Consider the following 18,557-nt stretch of genomic DNA (forward strand, 5'->3'; position numbering starts at 1 on the left):
TCGCGGTGTGTGAATGTGTCCGGCGAATGCAACATGTTGCATTATTTAAGGTATCGATTATGCACAGCCATGCACATGCTTATTATTGCAGTTTGAGTGCTTAAAAAAATGCATTACTGTCTATGGAAACGCATTGGTACGTAAGGACATGTGTACACATGCATTTGATGTGCTTGCATACTTTGGACTGCGCATGTCCAGGAACTGTTTTGACATGAGCCCATTGAGACACGCCCTCCTGGAAATATCGAATGCATGCACATAAACAATGGAAATGCAGGCAAAAACGCATACAAACGCATGCACAAGCAGCGGGTTTTTTGCCGTCATGCGTAAGCTGATGGGGATAAAAACGATGTGCAAACATGCATGTGCATGTGTTTTGACATGCATTTGCACATACTGATGATACGCTGCGCACAGAAACGCTACTGTGAACCTAGCCTAAGAAAAAACTGCCTACCTAACTACCTAAAATCTAGCTGCTAACAGTGCCAGCATCAGGAGCAGCCTCCCGGCACTGTTACAGTGTCAAAATGGCACTATAACAAGATGTCTGCTCTTTATATGGAGAGGGAGAAAAAAATTACTGTTTACAAGTGCACTGCTCCTCTGAGCTCTGCAAACTCCCTCCTCTCATCAAACACGTGAACCATTCTCATGACACATCACCATTGTTATAGCAAACGTGTTGAAAATACTTTTGTGGCAACGCAAATATTTCCCCGAACTTTTTACCGAATGTTGAAGATGTTTCATGATTTTATAAAATTTTGCTTGTGTTTCCAATCACGAATCCGAATATGCCATTTTCATGCTGAAATTATGTTTGACAATCATTTTCAAAACAGGTTTGCTCATCACTAGTCTTGAGACAGTCACTGTTTTTTCCCATCATGAGATGTTTCTTGTCTGGCACCTCGGTTATGAGACACCTTTTTAGAGGCCTTCAATTGAACCACCTGATATTATTTTTCACTAAGTGGCAGGATTGCTTTCTAATTATTGATAGATTTGTGCTGATGTTATGACCTTCCATAGTTTTTTCACCTCTGTTTCTTCAAGTTTTTAATATGTTTTCCCTGTATCATTTTTCACTATATTACACATAACGTAATTTATGAACATTTTTTGTTCAATTTATTTGTCTGTGTGGATTGGATGGGTTGTTACTGACATCTGGTGAACATTTCATGTCCACAGCATCTTTAGAAACATATTTACTTAGAAAATTGGTGAGGTCTTCAATACTTTTGTCACCCAATATACATACAGTATCTGTACATAAATAGATGCAGTACAGAAAAGGGCATATACCGTATATACTCGAGTATAAGCCGAGATTTTCAGCCCAAATTTTGGGGCTGAAAGTGCCCCTCTCGGCTTATACTCGAGTCACGGTCGGCGGGTGAGGGGGACAGAGGGCTGAGGCATACTTACCTAGTCCCAGCGCTCCTGGCGCTCCCCCTGCCGTCCCACGGTCTCCGGGTGCCGCAGCTCTTCCCCTGTTCAGCGGTCACGTGGGACCGCTCATTAGAGAAATGAATATGGACTCCACCCCCGTAGGGGTGGAGCCACATATTAATTTCTCTAATGAGCGGTAATGGTGACCACTGATAGAGGAAGAAGCTGCGGCACCCGGAGACCAGCTGTCCGGGGGAAGGAGCCAGGGACGCCGGGACCAGGTAAGTATCGCATATTCACCTGTCCCCGTTCCATCCGCCGGGCGCCGCTCCATCTTCCCGGCGTCTCTCCGCACTGACTGTGCAGGTCAGAGGGCGCGATGACGCATATAGTGTGCGCGCCGCCCTCTGCCTGATCAGTCAGTGCGGAGAGACGCCGGGACCGGACGCTGAGGAGCTGCAAGCAAGAAAGGTGAGTATGGCATTTTTTTTTTTATTGCAGCAGCCGCAGGCAGAATTATATATACCGGTGGCACAGCTTTCTATTGCACATCTATAGGGGAATAATGAACGGTGCAGAGCACTATATGGCACAGCATTATATGGCACAGCTTTCTATGGGGCAATAATGAACGGTGCAGAGCACTATATGGCACAGTTTTATATGGCACAGCTTTCTATGGGGCAATAATGAACGGTGCAGAGCACTATATGGCACAGCTTTATATGGCACATCTATGGGTCCATAATGAATGGTGCAGAACACTATATGGCACAGCTTTATATGGCACAGCTTTCTATGGGGCAATAATGAATGGTGTAGGGCACTATATGGCACAGTTTTATATGGCACAGCTTTCTATGGGGCAATAATGAACGGTGCAGAGCACTATATGGCACAGCTTTATATGGCACATCTATGGGACCATAATGAACGGTGCAGAGCACTATATGGCACAGCTTTATATGGCACATCTGTGGGACCATAATGAACGGTGCAGAGCACTATATGGCAGGGTGCTGTGAATTCTGTGGCAGAGCTCCCTCCTGTGGTCACAAGTGGTACTTCGGCTGATTCTCTCTGTGAGCTTCCGTTGGTGGAGGAAAGTGGTACTGCGGCTTCTGAGTTTCCTTCCTCAGGTGATGTGGTGAAGTCGTTAGGTGCTGCTCTATTTAACTCCACCTTGTGCTTTGATCCTGGCCTCCAGTCAATGTTCTAGTATTGGACCTGTTTCCTCCTGGATCGTTCCTGTGGCCTGCTGCTCTGCATAGCGAAGTTCCGCTTTGCTATTTTGTTTGCTGTTTTTTTCTGTCCAGCTTGTCTATTTGTTTTTTCCTGCTTGCTGGGAGCTCTGGGACGCAGAGGGTGTACCTCCGTGCCGTTAGTTCGGTACGGAGGGTCTTTTTGCCCCCTTTGTGTGGTTTTTGTAGTGTTTTGTGTTGACCGCAAAGTTACCTTTCCTATCCTCGCTCTGTTCAGAAAGTCGTGCCTCACTTTGCTAAATCTATTTCATCTCTACGTTTGTCTTTTCATCTTTACTCACAGTCATTATATGTGGGGGCTGCCTTTTCCTTTGGGGTATTTCTCTGAGGCAAGGTAGGCTTATTTTCTATCTTCAGGCTAGCTAGTTTCTCAGGCTGTGCCGAGTTGCATAGGGAGCGTTAGGCGCAATCCACGGCTACCTTTAGTGTGTTGGAGAGGATTAGGGATTGCGGTCAGCAGAGTTTCCACGTCTCAGAGCTCGTTCTATGCTTTTGGGTTATTGTCAGGTCACTGTATGTGCTCTGACCTCAATGTCCATTGTGGTACTGAATTACCTTATCATGACAGTACTGGAGGCCAACCGTACTAATGATTCTCAATAGAGGGAAAAAAGAAGTTCTGAGACCATTTTTTTTTTCTCTGCACTGTGTTTTGCCTTTTTTTCCCCTAGACATTTGGGTGTTTCAGGACACAGGTGTAGCGATGGACATTAAGGGTCTGTCTTCATGTGTGGATCAGCTCACGGCAAGAGTACAAAATATTCAAGACTTTGTGGTTCAGAATTCTATGTTAGAACCGAGAATTCCTATTCCTGATTTGTTTTTTGGAGATAGAACTAAATTTCTGAGTTTCAAAAATAATTGTAAACTATTTCTGGCTTTGAAACTTCGATCCTCTGGTGACCCAGTTCAACAAGTTAGGATCATTATTTCTTTTTTACGTGGCGACCCTCAGGACTGGGCATTTTCTCTTGCGTCAGGAGATCCTGCATTAAGTAATATCGATGCGTTTTTCCTGGCGCTCAGATTGCTGTACGATGAACCTAATTCAGTGGATCAGGCAGAGAAAAATTTGCTGGCTCTGTGTCAGGGTCAGGATGAGATAGAGGTATATTGTCAGAAATTTAGAAAGTGGTCCGTACTCACTCAATGGAATGAAGGTGCGCTCGCAGCTATTTTCAGAAAAGGTCTCTCTGAAGCCCTTAAGGATGTCATGGTGGGATTTCCTATGCCTGCTGGTCTGAATGAGTCTATGTCTTTGGCCATTCAGATCGGTCGACGCTTGCGTGAGCGTAAATCTGTGCACCATTTGGCGGTATTACCTGAGCTTAAATCTGAGCCTATGCAGTGCGATGGGACTTTGACCAGAGTTGAACGGAAAGAACACAGACGTCTGAATGGGCTGTGTTTCTACTGTGGTGATTCCACTCATGCTATCTCTGATTGTCCTAAGCGCACTAAGCGGTTCGCTAGGTCTGCCACCATTGGTACGGTACAGTCAAAATTTCTTCTGTCCGTTACCTTGATCTGCTCTTTGTCATCGTATTCTGTCATGGCATTTGTGGATTCAGGCGCTGCCCTGAATTTGATGGACTTGGAGTATGCTAGGCGTTGTGGGTTTTTCTTGGAGCCCTTGCAGTGTCCTATTCCATTGAGAGGAATTGATGCTACGCCTTTGGCCAAGAATAAGCCTCAGTACTGGACCCAGCTGACCATGTGCATGGCTCCTGCACATCAGGAGGTTATTCGCTTTCTGGTGTTGCATAATCTGCATGATGTGGTCGTGTTGGGGTTGCCATGGCTACAAGTCCATAATCCAGTATTAGATTGGAAATCCATGTCTGTGTCCAGCTGGGGTTGTCAGGGGTTACATGGTGATGTCCCATTTCTGACTATTTCGTCATCCACAGCTTCTGAGGTTCCAGAGTTCTTGTCTGATTACCGGGATGTATTTGATAAGCCCAAGTCCGATACCCTACCTCCGCATAGGGATTGTGATTGTGCTATCGATTTGATTCCTGGTAGTAAATTCCCAAAAGGTCGACTGTTTAATTTATCTGTGCCTGAGCACGCCGCTATGTGGAGTTATGTGAAGGAGTCCTTGGAGAAGGGGCATATTCGCCCGTCATCGTCGCCATTAGGAGCAGGGTTCTTTTTTGTGGCCAAGAAGGATGGTTCACTGAGACCTTGTATAGATTACCGCCTTCTTAATAAGATCACGGTTAAATTTCAGTACCCTTTGCCGTTGTTTTCTGATTTGTTTGCTCAGATTAAGGGGGCTAGTTGGTTCACCAAGATAGATCTTCGTGGTGCGTATAATCTTGTGCGTATTAAGCGAGGCGATGAATGGAAAACTGCATTTAATACGCCCGAGGGCCATTTTGAGTATCTAGTAATGCCATTCGGACTTGCCAATGCTCCATCAGTGTTTCAGTCCTTTATGCATGACATCTTCCGAGAGTACCTGGATAAATTCCTGATTGTGTACTTGGATGAGATTTTGATCTTCTCGGATGATTGAGAGTCTCATGTGAAGCAGGTCAGAACGGTGTTTCAGGTCCTGCGTGCTAATTCTTTGTTTGTGAAGGGATCAAAGTGTCTCTTTGGTGTTCAGAAGGTTTCATTTTTGGGGTTCATCTTTTCCCCTTCTACTATCGAGATGGACCCTGTTAAGGTCCAAGCCATCCATGATTGGACTCAGCCGACATCTCTGAAAAGTCTGCAAAAGTTCCTGGGCTTTGCTAATTTTTATTGTCGCTTCATCTGCAATTTTTCTAATATTGCTAAACCATTGACCGATTTGACCAAGAAGGGTGCTGATGTGGTCAATTGGTCTTCTGCTGCTGTGGAAGCTTTTCAAGAGTTGAAGCGTCGCTTTTCTTCTGCCCCTGTGTTGTGTCAACCAGATTTTTCGCTTCCGTTCCAGGTCGAGGTTGATGCTTCTGAGATTGGAGCAGGGGCTGTTTTGTCGCAGAGAAGTTCTGATTGCTCGGTGATGAAACCATGCGCCTTCTTTTCCAGGAAGTTTTCGCCTGCTGAGCGAAATTATGATGTGGGCAATCGAGAGTTGCTGACCATGAAGTGGGCATTCGAGGAATGGCGTCATTGGCTTGAAGGAGCTAAGCAACGCGTGGTGGTCTTGACTGATCATAAGAACTTGACTTATCTCGAGTCTGCCAATCCTAGACAGGCTCGATGGTCGCTGTTTTTTGCCCGTTTTGACTTTGTGATTTCGTACCTTCCGGGCTCTAAAAATGTGACTCTCCGGGTTTATCTGAGCCGGCGGGTATCCTCAAAGAGGGAGTAATTGTGTCTGCCATCTCCCCTGATTTGTGGAGGGTGCTGCAAAAATTTCAGGCTAATAAACCTGATCGTTGCCCAGCGGAGAAACTGTTTGTCCCTGATAGGAGGACGAATAAAGTTATCTCTGAGGTTCATTGTTCGGTGTTGGCTGGTCATCCTGGAATCTTTGGTACCAGAGAGTTAGTGGCTAGATCCTTTTGGTGGCCATCTCTGTCGCGGGATGTGCGTACTTTTGTGCAGTCCTGTGGGATTTGTGCTCGGGATAAGCCCTGCTGTTCTCGTGCCAGTGGGTTGCTTTTGCCCTTGCCGATCCCGAAGAGGCCTTGGACACATATCTCTATGGATTTTATTTCAGATCTTCCCGTCGCTCAAAAGATGTCAGTCATTTGGGTCGTCTGTGATCGCTTCTCTAAGATGGTCCATTTGGTACCCTTGTCTAAATTACCTTCCTCCTCTGATTTGGTGCCATTGTTCTTCCAGCATGTGGTTCGTTTACATGGCATTCCAGAGAATATCGTTTCTGACAGAGGTTCCCAGTTTGTTTCGAGGTTTTGGTGAGCCTTTTGTGGTAGGATGGGCATTGACTTGTCTTTTTCCTCGGCTTTCCATCCTCAGACTAATGGCCAGACCGAACGAACCAATCAGACCTTGGAAACATATCTGAGATGCTTTGTTTCTGCTGATCAGGATGACTGGGTGTCCTTTTTGCCTTTGGCTGAGTTCGCCTTTAATAATCGGGCCAGCTCGGCTACCTTGGTTTCGCCGTTTTTCTGCAACTCTGGGTTCCATCCTCGTTTCTCTTCAGGGCAGGTTGAGTCTTCGGACTGTCCTGGTGTGGATACTGTAGTGGACAGGTTGCAGCAGATTTGGACTCATGTAGTGGACAATTTGACGTTGTTCCAGGAGAAGGCTCAACGTTGCGCTAATCGCAGACGCTTTGTGGGTCCCCGACTTCGTGTTGGGGATTTGGTTTGGTTATCTTCTCGTCATATTCCTATGAAGGTTTCCTCTCCTAAGTTTAAACCTCGTTTCATTGGTCCATATAGGATTTCTGAGGTTCTTAATCCTGTGTCTTTTCGTCTGACCCTTCCAGATTCTTTTTCCATACATAACGTATTCCATAGGTCATTGTTGCGGAGATACGTGGCACCTATGGTTCCATCTGTTGATCCTCCTGCCCCGGTTTTGGTGGAGGGGGAGTTGGAGTATATTGTGGAGAAGATTTTGGATTCTCGTGTTTCAAGACGGAAACTCCAGTATCTGGTTAAGTGGAAGGGTTATGCTCAGGAAGATAATTCCTGGGTCTTTGCCTCTGATGTCCATGCTCCCGATCTTGTTCGTGCCTTTCATATGGCTCATCCTGGTCGTCCTGGGGGCTCTGGTGAGGGTTCGGTGACTCCTCCTCAAGGGGGGGTACTGTTGTGAATTCTGTGGCAGAGCTCCCTCCTGTGGTCACAAGTGGTACTTCGGCTGATTCTCTCTGTGAGCTTCCGTTGGTGGAGGAAAGTGGTACTGCGGCTTCTGAGTTTCCTTCCTCAGGTGATGTGGTGAAGTCGTTAGGTGCTGCTCTATTTAACTCCACCTTGTGCTTTGATCCTGGCCTCCAGTCAATGTTCTAGTATTGGACCTGTTTCCTCCTGGATCGTTCCTGTGGCCTGCTGCTCTGCATAGCGAAGTTCCGCTTTGCTATTTTGTTTGCTGTTTTTTTCTGTCCAGCTTGTCTATTTGTTTTTTCCTGCTTGCTGGGAGCTCTGGGACGCAGAGGGTGTACCTCCGTGCCGTTAGTTCGGTACGGAGGGTCTTTTTGCCCCCTTTGCGTGGTTTTTGTAGGGTTTTGTGTTGACCGCAAAGTTACCTTTCCTATCCTCGCTCTGTTCAGAAAGTCGTGCCTCACTTTGCTAAATCTATTTCATCTCTACGTTTGTCTTTTCATCTTTACTCACAGTCATTATATGTGGGGGCTGCCTTTTCCTTTGGGGTATTTCTCTGAGGCAAGGTAGGCTTATTTTCTATCTTCAGGCTAGCTAGTTTCTCAGGCTGTGCTGAGTTGCATAGGGAGCGTTAGGCGCAATCCACGGCTGCCTTTAGTGTGTTGGAGAGGATTAGGGATTGCGGTCAGCAGAGTTTCCACGTCTCAGAGCTCGTTTTATGCTTTTGGGTTATTGTCAGGTCACTGTATGTGCTCTGACCTCAATGTCCATTGTGGTACTGAATTACCTTATCATGACAGCAGGGCTTTCTATGGCACACCTATGGGGCAATAATGAACAATATGGAGCATTATATGTGGCACAGCTTTATATGGAGCATCTATGGGGCAATAATGAACAGTATGGAGCATTGTATGTGGCACAGCTTTATATGGAGCATCTATGGGGCAATAATGAACATTATGGAGCACTATATGTGGCACAGCTTTATACAGAGCACCTATGGGGCAATAATGAACGGTATGCAGCATTATATGTGGCACAGCTTTATATGGAGCATCTTATGGGGCAATAATGAACGGTATGGAGTGTTATGATCCAGTGACCTTGGAGCCGCATGAATAACTTTCACTGGAGTAGGTGGTAACTATACTGACCGCAAATCCTGATCTAACACCGCAACTAGAAGTAGCCGTGGGATGTGCCTAACAAACCCTAGACACCTCGTCATAGCCGGAGGACTAAATACCCCTATAGATGGAAATAGGAATACTATCTTGCCTCAGAGCAGAACCCCAAAGGATAGGCAGCCCCCCACGAATATTGACTGTGAGTAGGAGAGGAAAGACACACACAGGCAGAAAACAGGATTTAGCAAAAGAGGCCACTCTAGCTAAAATAGGAAAGGATAGGACAGAATACTGTGCGGTCAGTATTAAAACCCTTCCAAAAATATCCACAGCAGATTATACAAAAAATTCCTCCATCTAACTAAAGATGTGGAACATATATCTGCAACTCCAGAGAATCCTACACACAGAGCAGAAATACAATAAAAAATCCAGCACACAGCATGTGCGCCATCGAAAAAAAAAAACCACACACTTATCTTTGCTGAATTGGCAGCTAAGCAGGAGAAACCAGACAGAGGTCCAACACCTCCCAAAAACCATTGACAACTGGCAAGGACTAATGAATCCTGCAAACCTAAATACCCTAGCCAGAATTGCAATCAGCAGATACACCTGACCAGGACTGCAGCCCAGGGACAACTGCATTACCACCTACAACCACCGGAGGGAGCCCAAAAGCAGAATTCACAACAATGGAGCATCTATTTTTATTTTTGAAATTCACCGGTAGCTGCTGCATTTCCTACCCTAGGCTTATACTCGAGTCAATAAGTTTTCCCAGTTTTTTGTGGCAAAATTAGGGGGGGTCCGCTTATACTCGGGTCGGCTTATACTCGAGAATATACAATATCTACAGTGGGTGCAGAAAGTATTCAGAACTAGAGATGAGCGGTGTTCGAGTCGAACTGTTCGCCATTTTCAAATTCGAGCTGTTTTGGGCGGTGTTCGAGTCGTCAGTCAAACTCGAACAATTTGCTTAAAATTCGGCTGTTCGAGTTTCTGTTCGATAGCTGTTCATTCACCAAAAGCCTAACTTATTTTTCACATTAAAACTGTTTATCAATGTCAATATACTGTTTCAGTGTATAGTGAGCAGGGGGGGGGGTAGATCTGTGCTGAAATAACGCCAATCTCCATTTTTCCATCTTTCCCGCATTTACAATCGGGCGGTGCAGTCTCTCAGTCTATCAGCAGTGCACACACACACACAGCAAAGTGCATGTGATTCACACAAGCAAGGGCATGTGTCATTGGCTGTGTATGTCACATGTCCTTGCCCTATATGAACCAACCATTTTCCCCATCGCCATCATTTCCTCACTGATGCAGCTTAGTGTTAGACGGCACCGCTGCTGCTGTGGGCGCTATACAGTATAAGAGTGTGAATTGCAAGCGAATTTGCAGTTAGAGATAGGTTTAGGGAGTCGGGACTAGTTGTAATATCAGCCCTTTTCAGGGTAGGTTACAGCAGTTCATAGCACTTTTTGCCAGGCAGGTCTGTGCCAATGCTCTGCAAGTTTTTGTCACAGCATTTGGTGTAATCTAGCTCAGCCAATCGTTTTGGGCTAGTAGCAGTACTCCAGCCTTTCTTGATTTTCGAAGGGCATGACATGCCTATATCTGTGTCTCTCCCTCCTTTTACTCCTCCACCTCTTTTCTTTTCACATGACTATATGTACTTGTGACTTTTCCATGTGTTTGTTGTGTCTTCTGAGCAGTTTGGAAGTTTTTAGACACCTTTTAAGGTTTTTTCTATGTGTTTTCCATGTGTTTGCCTGCCATTGGTTTCAATGGAGTTCGACGGTATTCGTCGAACGTTCGACAAACATTCGTCGAACACGCCCCAATTCGATGAACCGAACTCGAACACTAGGGGGGTGGCTCAATACTATTCAGAACCCTTTAAATTTTTCACTCTTTGTTTCATTGCAGTCATTTGGTAAATTCAAAAAAGTTCATTTTTTTCTCATTAATGTACATTCAGAACCCCATCTTGATGGAAAAAAAAGCAGAAAGGTAGAAATTTTTGCAAATTTATTAGAAAAGAAAAACTGAAATATCACATGGTTATAAGTATTCAGACCCTTTGCTCAGACACTCATATTTAAGTCACATGCTGTCCATTTCCTTGTGATCCTCCTTGAGATGGTTCTACTCCTTCATTGATGTCCAGCTGTGTTTAATTAAACTGATAGGACTTGATTTTGAAAGTCAAACACCTGTCTATATAGGACCTCACAGCTCACAGTGAATGTCAGACCAAATGAGAATCACGAGGCCAAAGGAACTGACCAAGGAGCTCAGAGACAGAATTGAGGCAAAGCAAAGCTGCAGAGACAGGACGACTGGTTGCTATTGGAGGAAATATGAATGTGACCAAGTACAGAGATATCCTGAATGAAAACCTCTTCTAGAGTGCTCTGGACTGTGTACTGGAGTGTACTGAATTACCTTATCATGGCAGCAGGGCTTTCTATGGCACACCTATGGGGCAATAATGAACAATATGGAGCATTATATGTGGCACAGCTTTATATGGAGCATCTATGGGGCAATAATGAACAGTATGGAGCATTGTATGTGGCACAGCTTTATATGGAGCATCTATGGGGCAATAATGAACATTATGGAGCACTATATGTGGCACAGCTTTATACAGAGCACCTATGGGGCAATAATGAACGGTATGCAGCATTATATGTGGCACAGCTTTATATGGAGCATCTTATGGGGCAATAATGAACGGTATGGAGTGTTATGATCCAGTGACCTTGGAGCCGCATGAATAACTTTCACTGGAGTAGGTGGTAACTATACTGACCGCAAATCCTGATCTAACACCGCAACTAGAAGTAGCCGTGGGATGTGCCTAACAAACCCTAGACACCTCGTCATAGCCGGAGGACTAAATACCCCTATAGATGGAAATAGGAATACTATCTTGCCTCAGAGCAGAACCCCAAAGGATAGGCAGCCCCCCACGAATATTGACTGTGAGTAGGAGAGGAAAGACACACACAGGCAGAAAACAGGATTTAGCAAAAGAGGCCACTCTAGCTAAAATAGGAAAGGATAGGACAGAATACTGTGCGGTCAGTATTAAAACCCTTCCAAAAATATCCACAGCAGATTATACAAAAAATTCCTCCATCTAACTAAAGATGTGGAACATATATCTGCAACTCCAGAGAATCCTACACACAGAGCAGAAATACAATAAAAAATCCAGCACACAGCATGTGCGCCATCGAAAAAAAAAAAACCACACACTTATCTTTGCTGAATTGGCAGCTAAGCAGGAGAAACCAGACAGAGGTCCAACACCTCCCAAAAACCATTGACAACTGGCAAGGACTAATGAATCCTGCAAACCTAAATACCCTAGCCAGAATTGCAATCAGCAGATACACCTGACCAGGACTGCAGCCCAGGGACAACTGCATTACCACCTACAACCACCGGAGGGAGCCCAAAAGCAGAATTCACAACAATGGAGCATCTATTTTTATTTTTGAAATTCACCGGTAGCTGCTGCATTTCCTACCCTAGGCTTATACTCGAGTCAATAAGTTTTCCCAGTTTTTTGTGGCAAAATTAGGGGGGGTCCGCTTATACTCGGGTCGGCTTATACTCGAGAATATACAATATCTACAGTGGGTGCAGAAAGTATTCAGAACTAGAGATGAGCGGTGTTCGAGTCGAACTGTTCGCCATTTTCAAATTCGAGCTGTTTTGGGCGGTGTTCGAGTCGTCAGTCAAACTCGAACAATTTGCTTAAAATTCGGCTGTTCGAGTTTCTGTTCGATAGCTGTTCATTCACCAAAAGCCTAACTTATTTTTCACATTAAAACTGTTTATCAATGTTAATATACTGTTTCAGTGTATAGTGAGCAGGGGGGGGGGTAGATCTGTGCTGAAATAACGCCAATCTCCATTTTTCCATCTTTCCCGCATTTACAATCGGGCGGTGCAGTCTCTCAGTCTATCAGCAGTGCACACACACACACAGCAAAGTGCATGTGATTCACACAAGCAAGGGCATGTGTCATTGGCTGTGTATGTCACATGTCCTTGCCCTATATGAACCAACCATTTTCCCCATCGCCATCATTTCCTCACTGATGCAGCTTAGTGTTAGACGGCACCGCTGCTGCTGTGGGCGCTATACAGTATAAGAGTGTGAATTGCAAGCGAATTTGCAGTTAGAGATAGGTTTAGGGAGTCGGGACTAGTTGTAATATCAGCCCTTTTCAGGGTAGGTTACAGCAGTTCATAGCACTTTTTGCCAGGCAGGTCTGTGCCAATGCTCTGCAAGTTTTTGTCACAGCATTTGGTGTAATCTAGCTCAGCCAATCGTTTTGGGCTAGTAGCAGTACTCCAGCCTTTCTTGATTTTCGAAGGGCATGACATGCCTATATCTGTGTCTCTCCCTCCTTTTACTCCTCCACCTCTTTTCTTTTCACATGACTATATGTACTTGTGACTTTTCCATGTGTTTGTTGTGTCTTCTGAGCAGTTTGGAAGTTTTTAGACACCTTTTAAGGTTTTTTCTATGTGTTTTCCATGTGTTTGCCTGCCATTGGTTTCAATGGAGTTCGACGGTATTCGTCGAACGTTCGACAAACATTCGTCGAACACGCCCCAATTCGATGAACCGAACTCGAACACTAGGGGGGTGGCTCAATACTATTCAGAACCCTTTAAATTTTTCACTCTTTGTTTCATTGCAGTCATTTGGTAAATTCAAAAAAGTTCATTTTTTTCTCATTAATGTACATTCAGAACCCCATCTTGATGGAAAAAAAAGCAGAAAGGTAGAAATTTTTGCAAATTTATTAGAAAAGAAAAACTGAAATATCACATGGTTATAAGTATTCAGACCCTTTGCTCAGACACTCATATTTAAGTCACATGCTGTCCATTTCCTTGTGATCCTCCTTGAGATGGTTCTACTCCTTCATTGATGTCCAGCTGTGTTTAATTAAACTGATAGGACTTGATTTTGAAAGTCAAACACCTGTCTATATAGGACCTCACAGCTCACAGTGAATGTCAGACCAAATGAGAATCACGAGGCCAAAGGAACTGACCAAGGAGCTCAGAGACAGAATTGAGGCAAAGCAAAGCTGCAGAGACAGGACGACTGGTTGCTATTGGAGGAAATATGAATGTGACCAAGTACAGAGATATCCTGAATGAAAACCTCTTCTAGAGTGCTCTGGACCTCAGACATGACCGAAGGTTCACCTTCCAACAAGACAATTGCCCTAGGCACACAGCTAAAATAATAAAGGAGTGGTTTCAGAACAACTCTGTGACCATTCTTGTCTGGCCCAGCCAGAGCCCTGACCTAAACCCAATTGAGGATCTGTCAAAAGACCTGAAAAAGGCTGTTCATCAATGTTCACCATCCAAATTGATGGAACTGGAGAGGATCTGCAAGGATGAATGGCATAGGATACCCAAATCCAGGTGTGAAAAACTTATTGCATCATTCCCAAGAAGACTTATGGCTGTAGTAGCTCAAAATGGTGCTTCTACTCAATACTGAGCAAAGGGTCTGAATACTTATGACCATGTGATATTTCAGTTTCTATTTATTTTTTTTAAATTTGCAAAAATTTCTTCATTTCTGTTTTTTTCAGTCAAGATGGGGTGCATGGTGTACATTAATGAGAAAAAGATGAACTTTTTTAAATTTACTAAATGGTTGGACTGAAACAAAGAGTGAAACAATTAAAGGGGACTGAATAATTTCCATCCCCACTGTATACACATATAAAGGTGCTTATCACAAATTTTATGGAATCATAGAATGTTAGAGCTGGAAGGGACCTCCAGGGCCATCATGTCCAACCCCCTGCTCAATGCAGGATTCACTAAACCATCTCAGAGAGATGTCTTTACATGACATCCCTTCAGATATTTGTAGACATCTACAAAGTCTCCTCTTATCCTTCTTTTTGCAAGCTAAACATTCCCAGATTCTTTAACTGCTCCTCGTATCACATACTTTGCAGTCCTTTCACCATCCTGGTAGCTCTTCTCTGAACTTGCTCCAGTCTTTCAATGTCTTTTTTTAAATGTTGTACCCAGAACTGGACACAAAATTCCAGATGAATTACTTTATGTGATCTAGACTCTATGCTCAATACAGCCTAGAACTCTGCTGCATCACCGTTGACTTATGTGCAGTCTGTGATCTATTAATGTAACCAAGTATTTTTAACACAAACAGTTGCTTAGTTTTATCCTACCATTCTGTAGATGTAATTTTTGTTTTTCATGCTCAGATGTAGAATCTTGCATTTTTCCATGTTACTTGCCATCCTATTTGTCACTGCCCATTATTTCACCTTATCAAAATCATTCTTTATTCTTTCTCTGTCTTCTCTAGTGTTAGCGATTCCTCCTAGCTTTGCATTGCCTGCAAATTTTACTAGCTTACCTTCAGTTCAGTTCAGTTACCTTCACTGGGGCCAGGACAGAGCCTTGAGGTACTCCAATTGAAACACTCTTCCAATTGGATGTGCAAACATTCATCGCCAATGTTTGAGTATGATCACTGAGCCAGTTATGAATCCACCTAACCGTAGCCATGTCAATCCCATACCTGGTCATTTTCTCAATGAGATACTTTATTAAATGCTTTGCTGAAGTCGAGATATACTTTTTCTACCACATGTCCCTGACCCACCCAGTCAGTGATTCCATCATAAAAGGAAATTAGATTAGTCTGGCATGACTTGTTTGCTAAAAAACAATGCTGGGTCTGGTTAATTAATCTAATCTTATCTAAATGCCTACATGCATGTTGTTTAATAATTTGCTTAAGGATCTTCCAGGTATAGACATAAGGCTCACTGGCCTCTAATTTCATGGCACATTCTTTCCTTTTTTGAATATAGAGACAACATTTGACCTTCTCCAAACATCTGGGACTCTGGCTAGTGGTTCTGAAATTTCCTCTGCTATTTCTTTCAGTACCTAAGGATGTAATTTATCTGGACCAGAAAATTTAAATTCATTTAAATTAGCTAAGTGTTCCCTTACCAGTCACAATTTCTCTGTTTATAGTTAATGTGGAGTAGTTTATTTATTTGATAGCATTGTGAAGATCAATTGATGTTACAATTGCTCTGTAAGAGTACACATATGCAAAATAGAAATTTAAAACTTTGGGCTTCTCAACTTCATTTTTGACCATTTAACCCTTTCCATACTGTAAATATCCTATTGCATCTTTGACTTTTCTTTTGCATTTGTCATACCCCTAAAACTTTTTTAGTGCTGTCTCCCTCTCTCCTTCTCTCTGTATATATACAGAGAGAGAAATCTCTGCATTTTTATGGTGACAGGTTCCCCTTAAATATATATATATATATATATTTTTTTTTAATATATATATTTCAACTTACAGTTAGTATACAGAGGTTGCCGGAATGGCTTTCCTTTGGCATACACAATTTCTCCAATAATTAGATTAAGACCAAGCACAGGGAAGATGGTTGATGTTAGGAAGTTCTCTGAGAAACCAGGTTCTCTCATTGTAACATTCAATGTGCTATGGTTTGCTGGAAGACATGCACTGTGGATGAGAAAAGTAGTGATTATTATACTTTTGTGTTGTCACGTGACTTTATTAATCTTATTTAAGTCTAAGTCTGTTTTCAACTTAGACAACCCCTTCTCATTCCTGTTGTTTGGACCATTTAAAATGAAAACACTCAGTCACATCCAGTGCCAACACCATTCTGGCAGAGTTGGTACTTGCATTCCTTCCGCTCATGTAAGGTTGTTGCCTCACATGAGTCCTGTGCATGATCAACGCTAGCATCACTGATGCTGCATTCTGAGAAATCGAGCATCAAGGGGAATTCTGAAAGCAGCCGCAGCCCTGACTAACTGTTAATGTAAAATACGTCTGATAGCTTGGACAGAGATGTGAGCACTGACTGAGAACTCACATGATGTATCAATCTTGCAGTGGTCCCAGGAACGTGAGTACCAACACCATTGGAATAACACCGCCTCAGGAAGTGAGTATAGGTGTTTCTTATTATAATTATGCCAAACATGAGGAATGAGAAGGGGTTGTCCAAGTAGTGGACAACCCTTTTAATAAATAGCAGCAGCCGAAACCCAGTATAAAATTTTTTATGCATTAAAATCTCCAGTATTTATAGATCATAACAGTTTATCAGCAATTTCCAGTTGAGAAATCAAGTGTGCCCAAAGGAACATTTTTAAGGCCTTTAAAATATACACCTGATGACAGCAAAAGATAGATGGCAAACTTTTTCATTATAGTCTATGGTAGTTACAGTCGGGAAAAAAGTATTTAGTTAGCCACCAATTGTGCAACTTCTCCTACTTAAAAAGATGAGAGAGGCCTGTAGTTTACATCATAGGTAGTGTTGAGCATTCCGATACCGCAAGTATCGGGTATCGGCCGATACTTGCGGTATCGGAATTCCGATACCGAGATCCGATATTTTTGTGATATCGGGTATCGGTATCGGAAGTGTAAAATAAAGAATTAAAATAAAAAATATTGTTATATTCACCTCTCCGGCGGCCCCTGGACATCAGCGGGAGGATCCGGCGTCCGGCACGGCTTCTTTCTTCAAAATGCGCGCCTTCAGGACCTGTGGTATGACGTCCCGGCTTCTGATTGGTCGCGTGCCGCCCATGTGACCGCCACGCGACCAATCAGAAGCCGCGACGTCATTCCTCAGCTAAAGTCCTAGAATGAGCGCCTTTTAGGACCTGAGGAATGACGTCGCGGCTTCTGATTGGTCGCGTGGCGGTCACATGGGCGGCACGCGACCAATCAGAAGCCGGGACGTCATTCCACAGGTCCTGAAGGCGCGCATTTTGAAGAAAGAAGCCGTGCCGGACGCCGGATCCTCCCGCTGATGTCCAGGGGCCGCCGGAGAGGTGAATATAACAATATTTTTTATTTTAATTCTTTATTTTACACTTTAATATGGATCCCAGGGCCTGAAGGAGAGTTTCCTCTCCTTCAGACCCTGGGATCCATGAGGATACATTCCGATACTTGATGTCCCATTGACTTGTATTGGTATCTGATATCGGTATCGGCGATATCCGATATTTTTCGGGTATCGGCCGATACTATCCGATACCGATACTTTCAAGTATCGGACGGTATCGCTCAACACTAATCATAGGTAAACCACAACTATGAAAGTCAAAAAGAGAAAATCATCTTGTCTGATTTGGCAAGATTTATTATGCAAATTATGGTGGGAAATAATTATTTGGTCATTAATAAAAGTTCATCTCAATATTTTGTTATATATCCTTTCTTGGCTATTACAGTGGTTAAACGTTTTCTGTAAGTCTTCGCAAGGTTGGTGCACACACTGTTGGTAGCATGTTGGCTCATTCCTCCATGCATATCTCCTCTAGAGCTGTGATGTATTGGGCCTGTCGCTGGGTAACACAGACTTTCAACTCCCTCCAAAGATTTTCTATGGGGTTGAGATCTGGAGACTGGCTAGGCCACTCCAGGACCTTCATATGTTTTTTATGAAGCCACTCCTCTTTTGCCCTGGATGTGTGCATGGGAATATTATCATGCTGAAAGACCCATCCACGTTTCATCTTCAAAGCCCTTTTTGATGGAAGGAGGTTTGCACTTAAAATCTCAAGACCATGGCTCCGTTCATTCTTTCATATACAAGGATCAGTCATCCTCAGGGCCGGCTCCAGGTTTTTGAGGGCCCCGGGCGAAAGAGTCGCAGTGGGCCCCCCCCCCCTTTAACACATACCACAATTCATGATGCCCAGATACAGAAGAGAAATATAGGTATAGTCCAATGCCATAATTCACTTCTTACATGAGTGATAGCTATTGTAAATTCTGCAGTGTATATATACAGGACATGAGGAGTGGTACTGTGCGGTGTATATATACAGGGGAGAGGTACTGTGCGGTGTATATATACAGGAGGAGAGGTACTGTGCAGTATATATATACAGGGGAGAGGTACTGTGCA

At 43.7% G+C, this 18,557-nt stretch overlaps 1 protein-coding gene across 3 annotated transcripts in view; it reads right to left on the reverse strand.

The window, feature by feature from the left end:
• LOC138638118 (probable cation-transporting ATPase 13A4) overlaps positions 1-18,557 on the reverse strand; it is a 900,755-nt gene that overhangs the window by 112,127 nt on the left and 770,071 nt on the right. For all 3 annotated transcript variants that reach the window (XM_069727142.1, XM_069727140.1, XM_069727141.1), the window contains one exon: positions 15,951-16,120. In XM_069727142.1, the coding sequence (XP_069583243.1) occupies positions 15,951-16,120 (170 nt within the window). The remainder of the gene's footprint in view (positions 1-15,950; positions 16,121-18,557) is intronic.

Source organism: Ranitomeya imitator, chromosome 5, assembly GCF_032444005.1.
Source record: "Ranitomeya imitator isolate aRanImi1 chromosome 5, aRanImi1.pri, whole genome shotgun sequence".
In the NCBI taxonomy this organism is placed as follows: domain Eukaryota; kingdom Metazoa; phylum Chordata; class Amphibia; order Anura; family Dendrobatidae; genus Ranitomeya; species Ranitomeya imitator.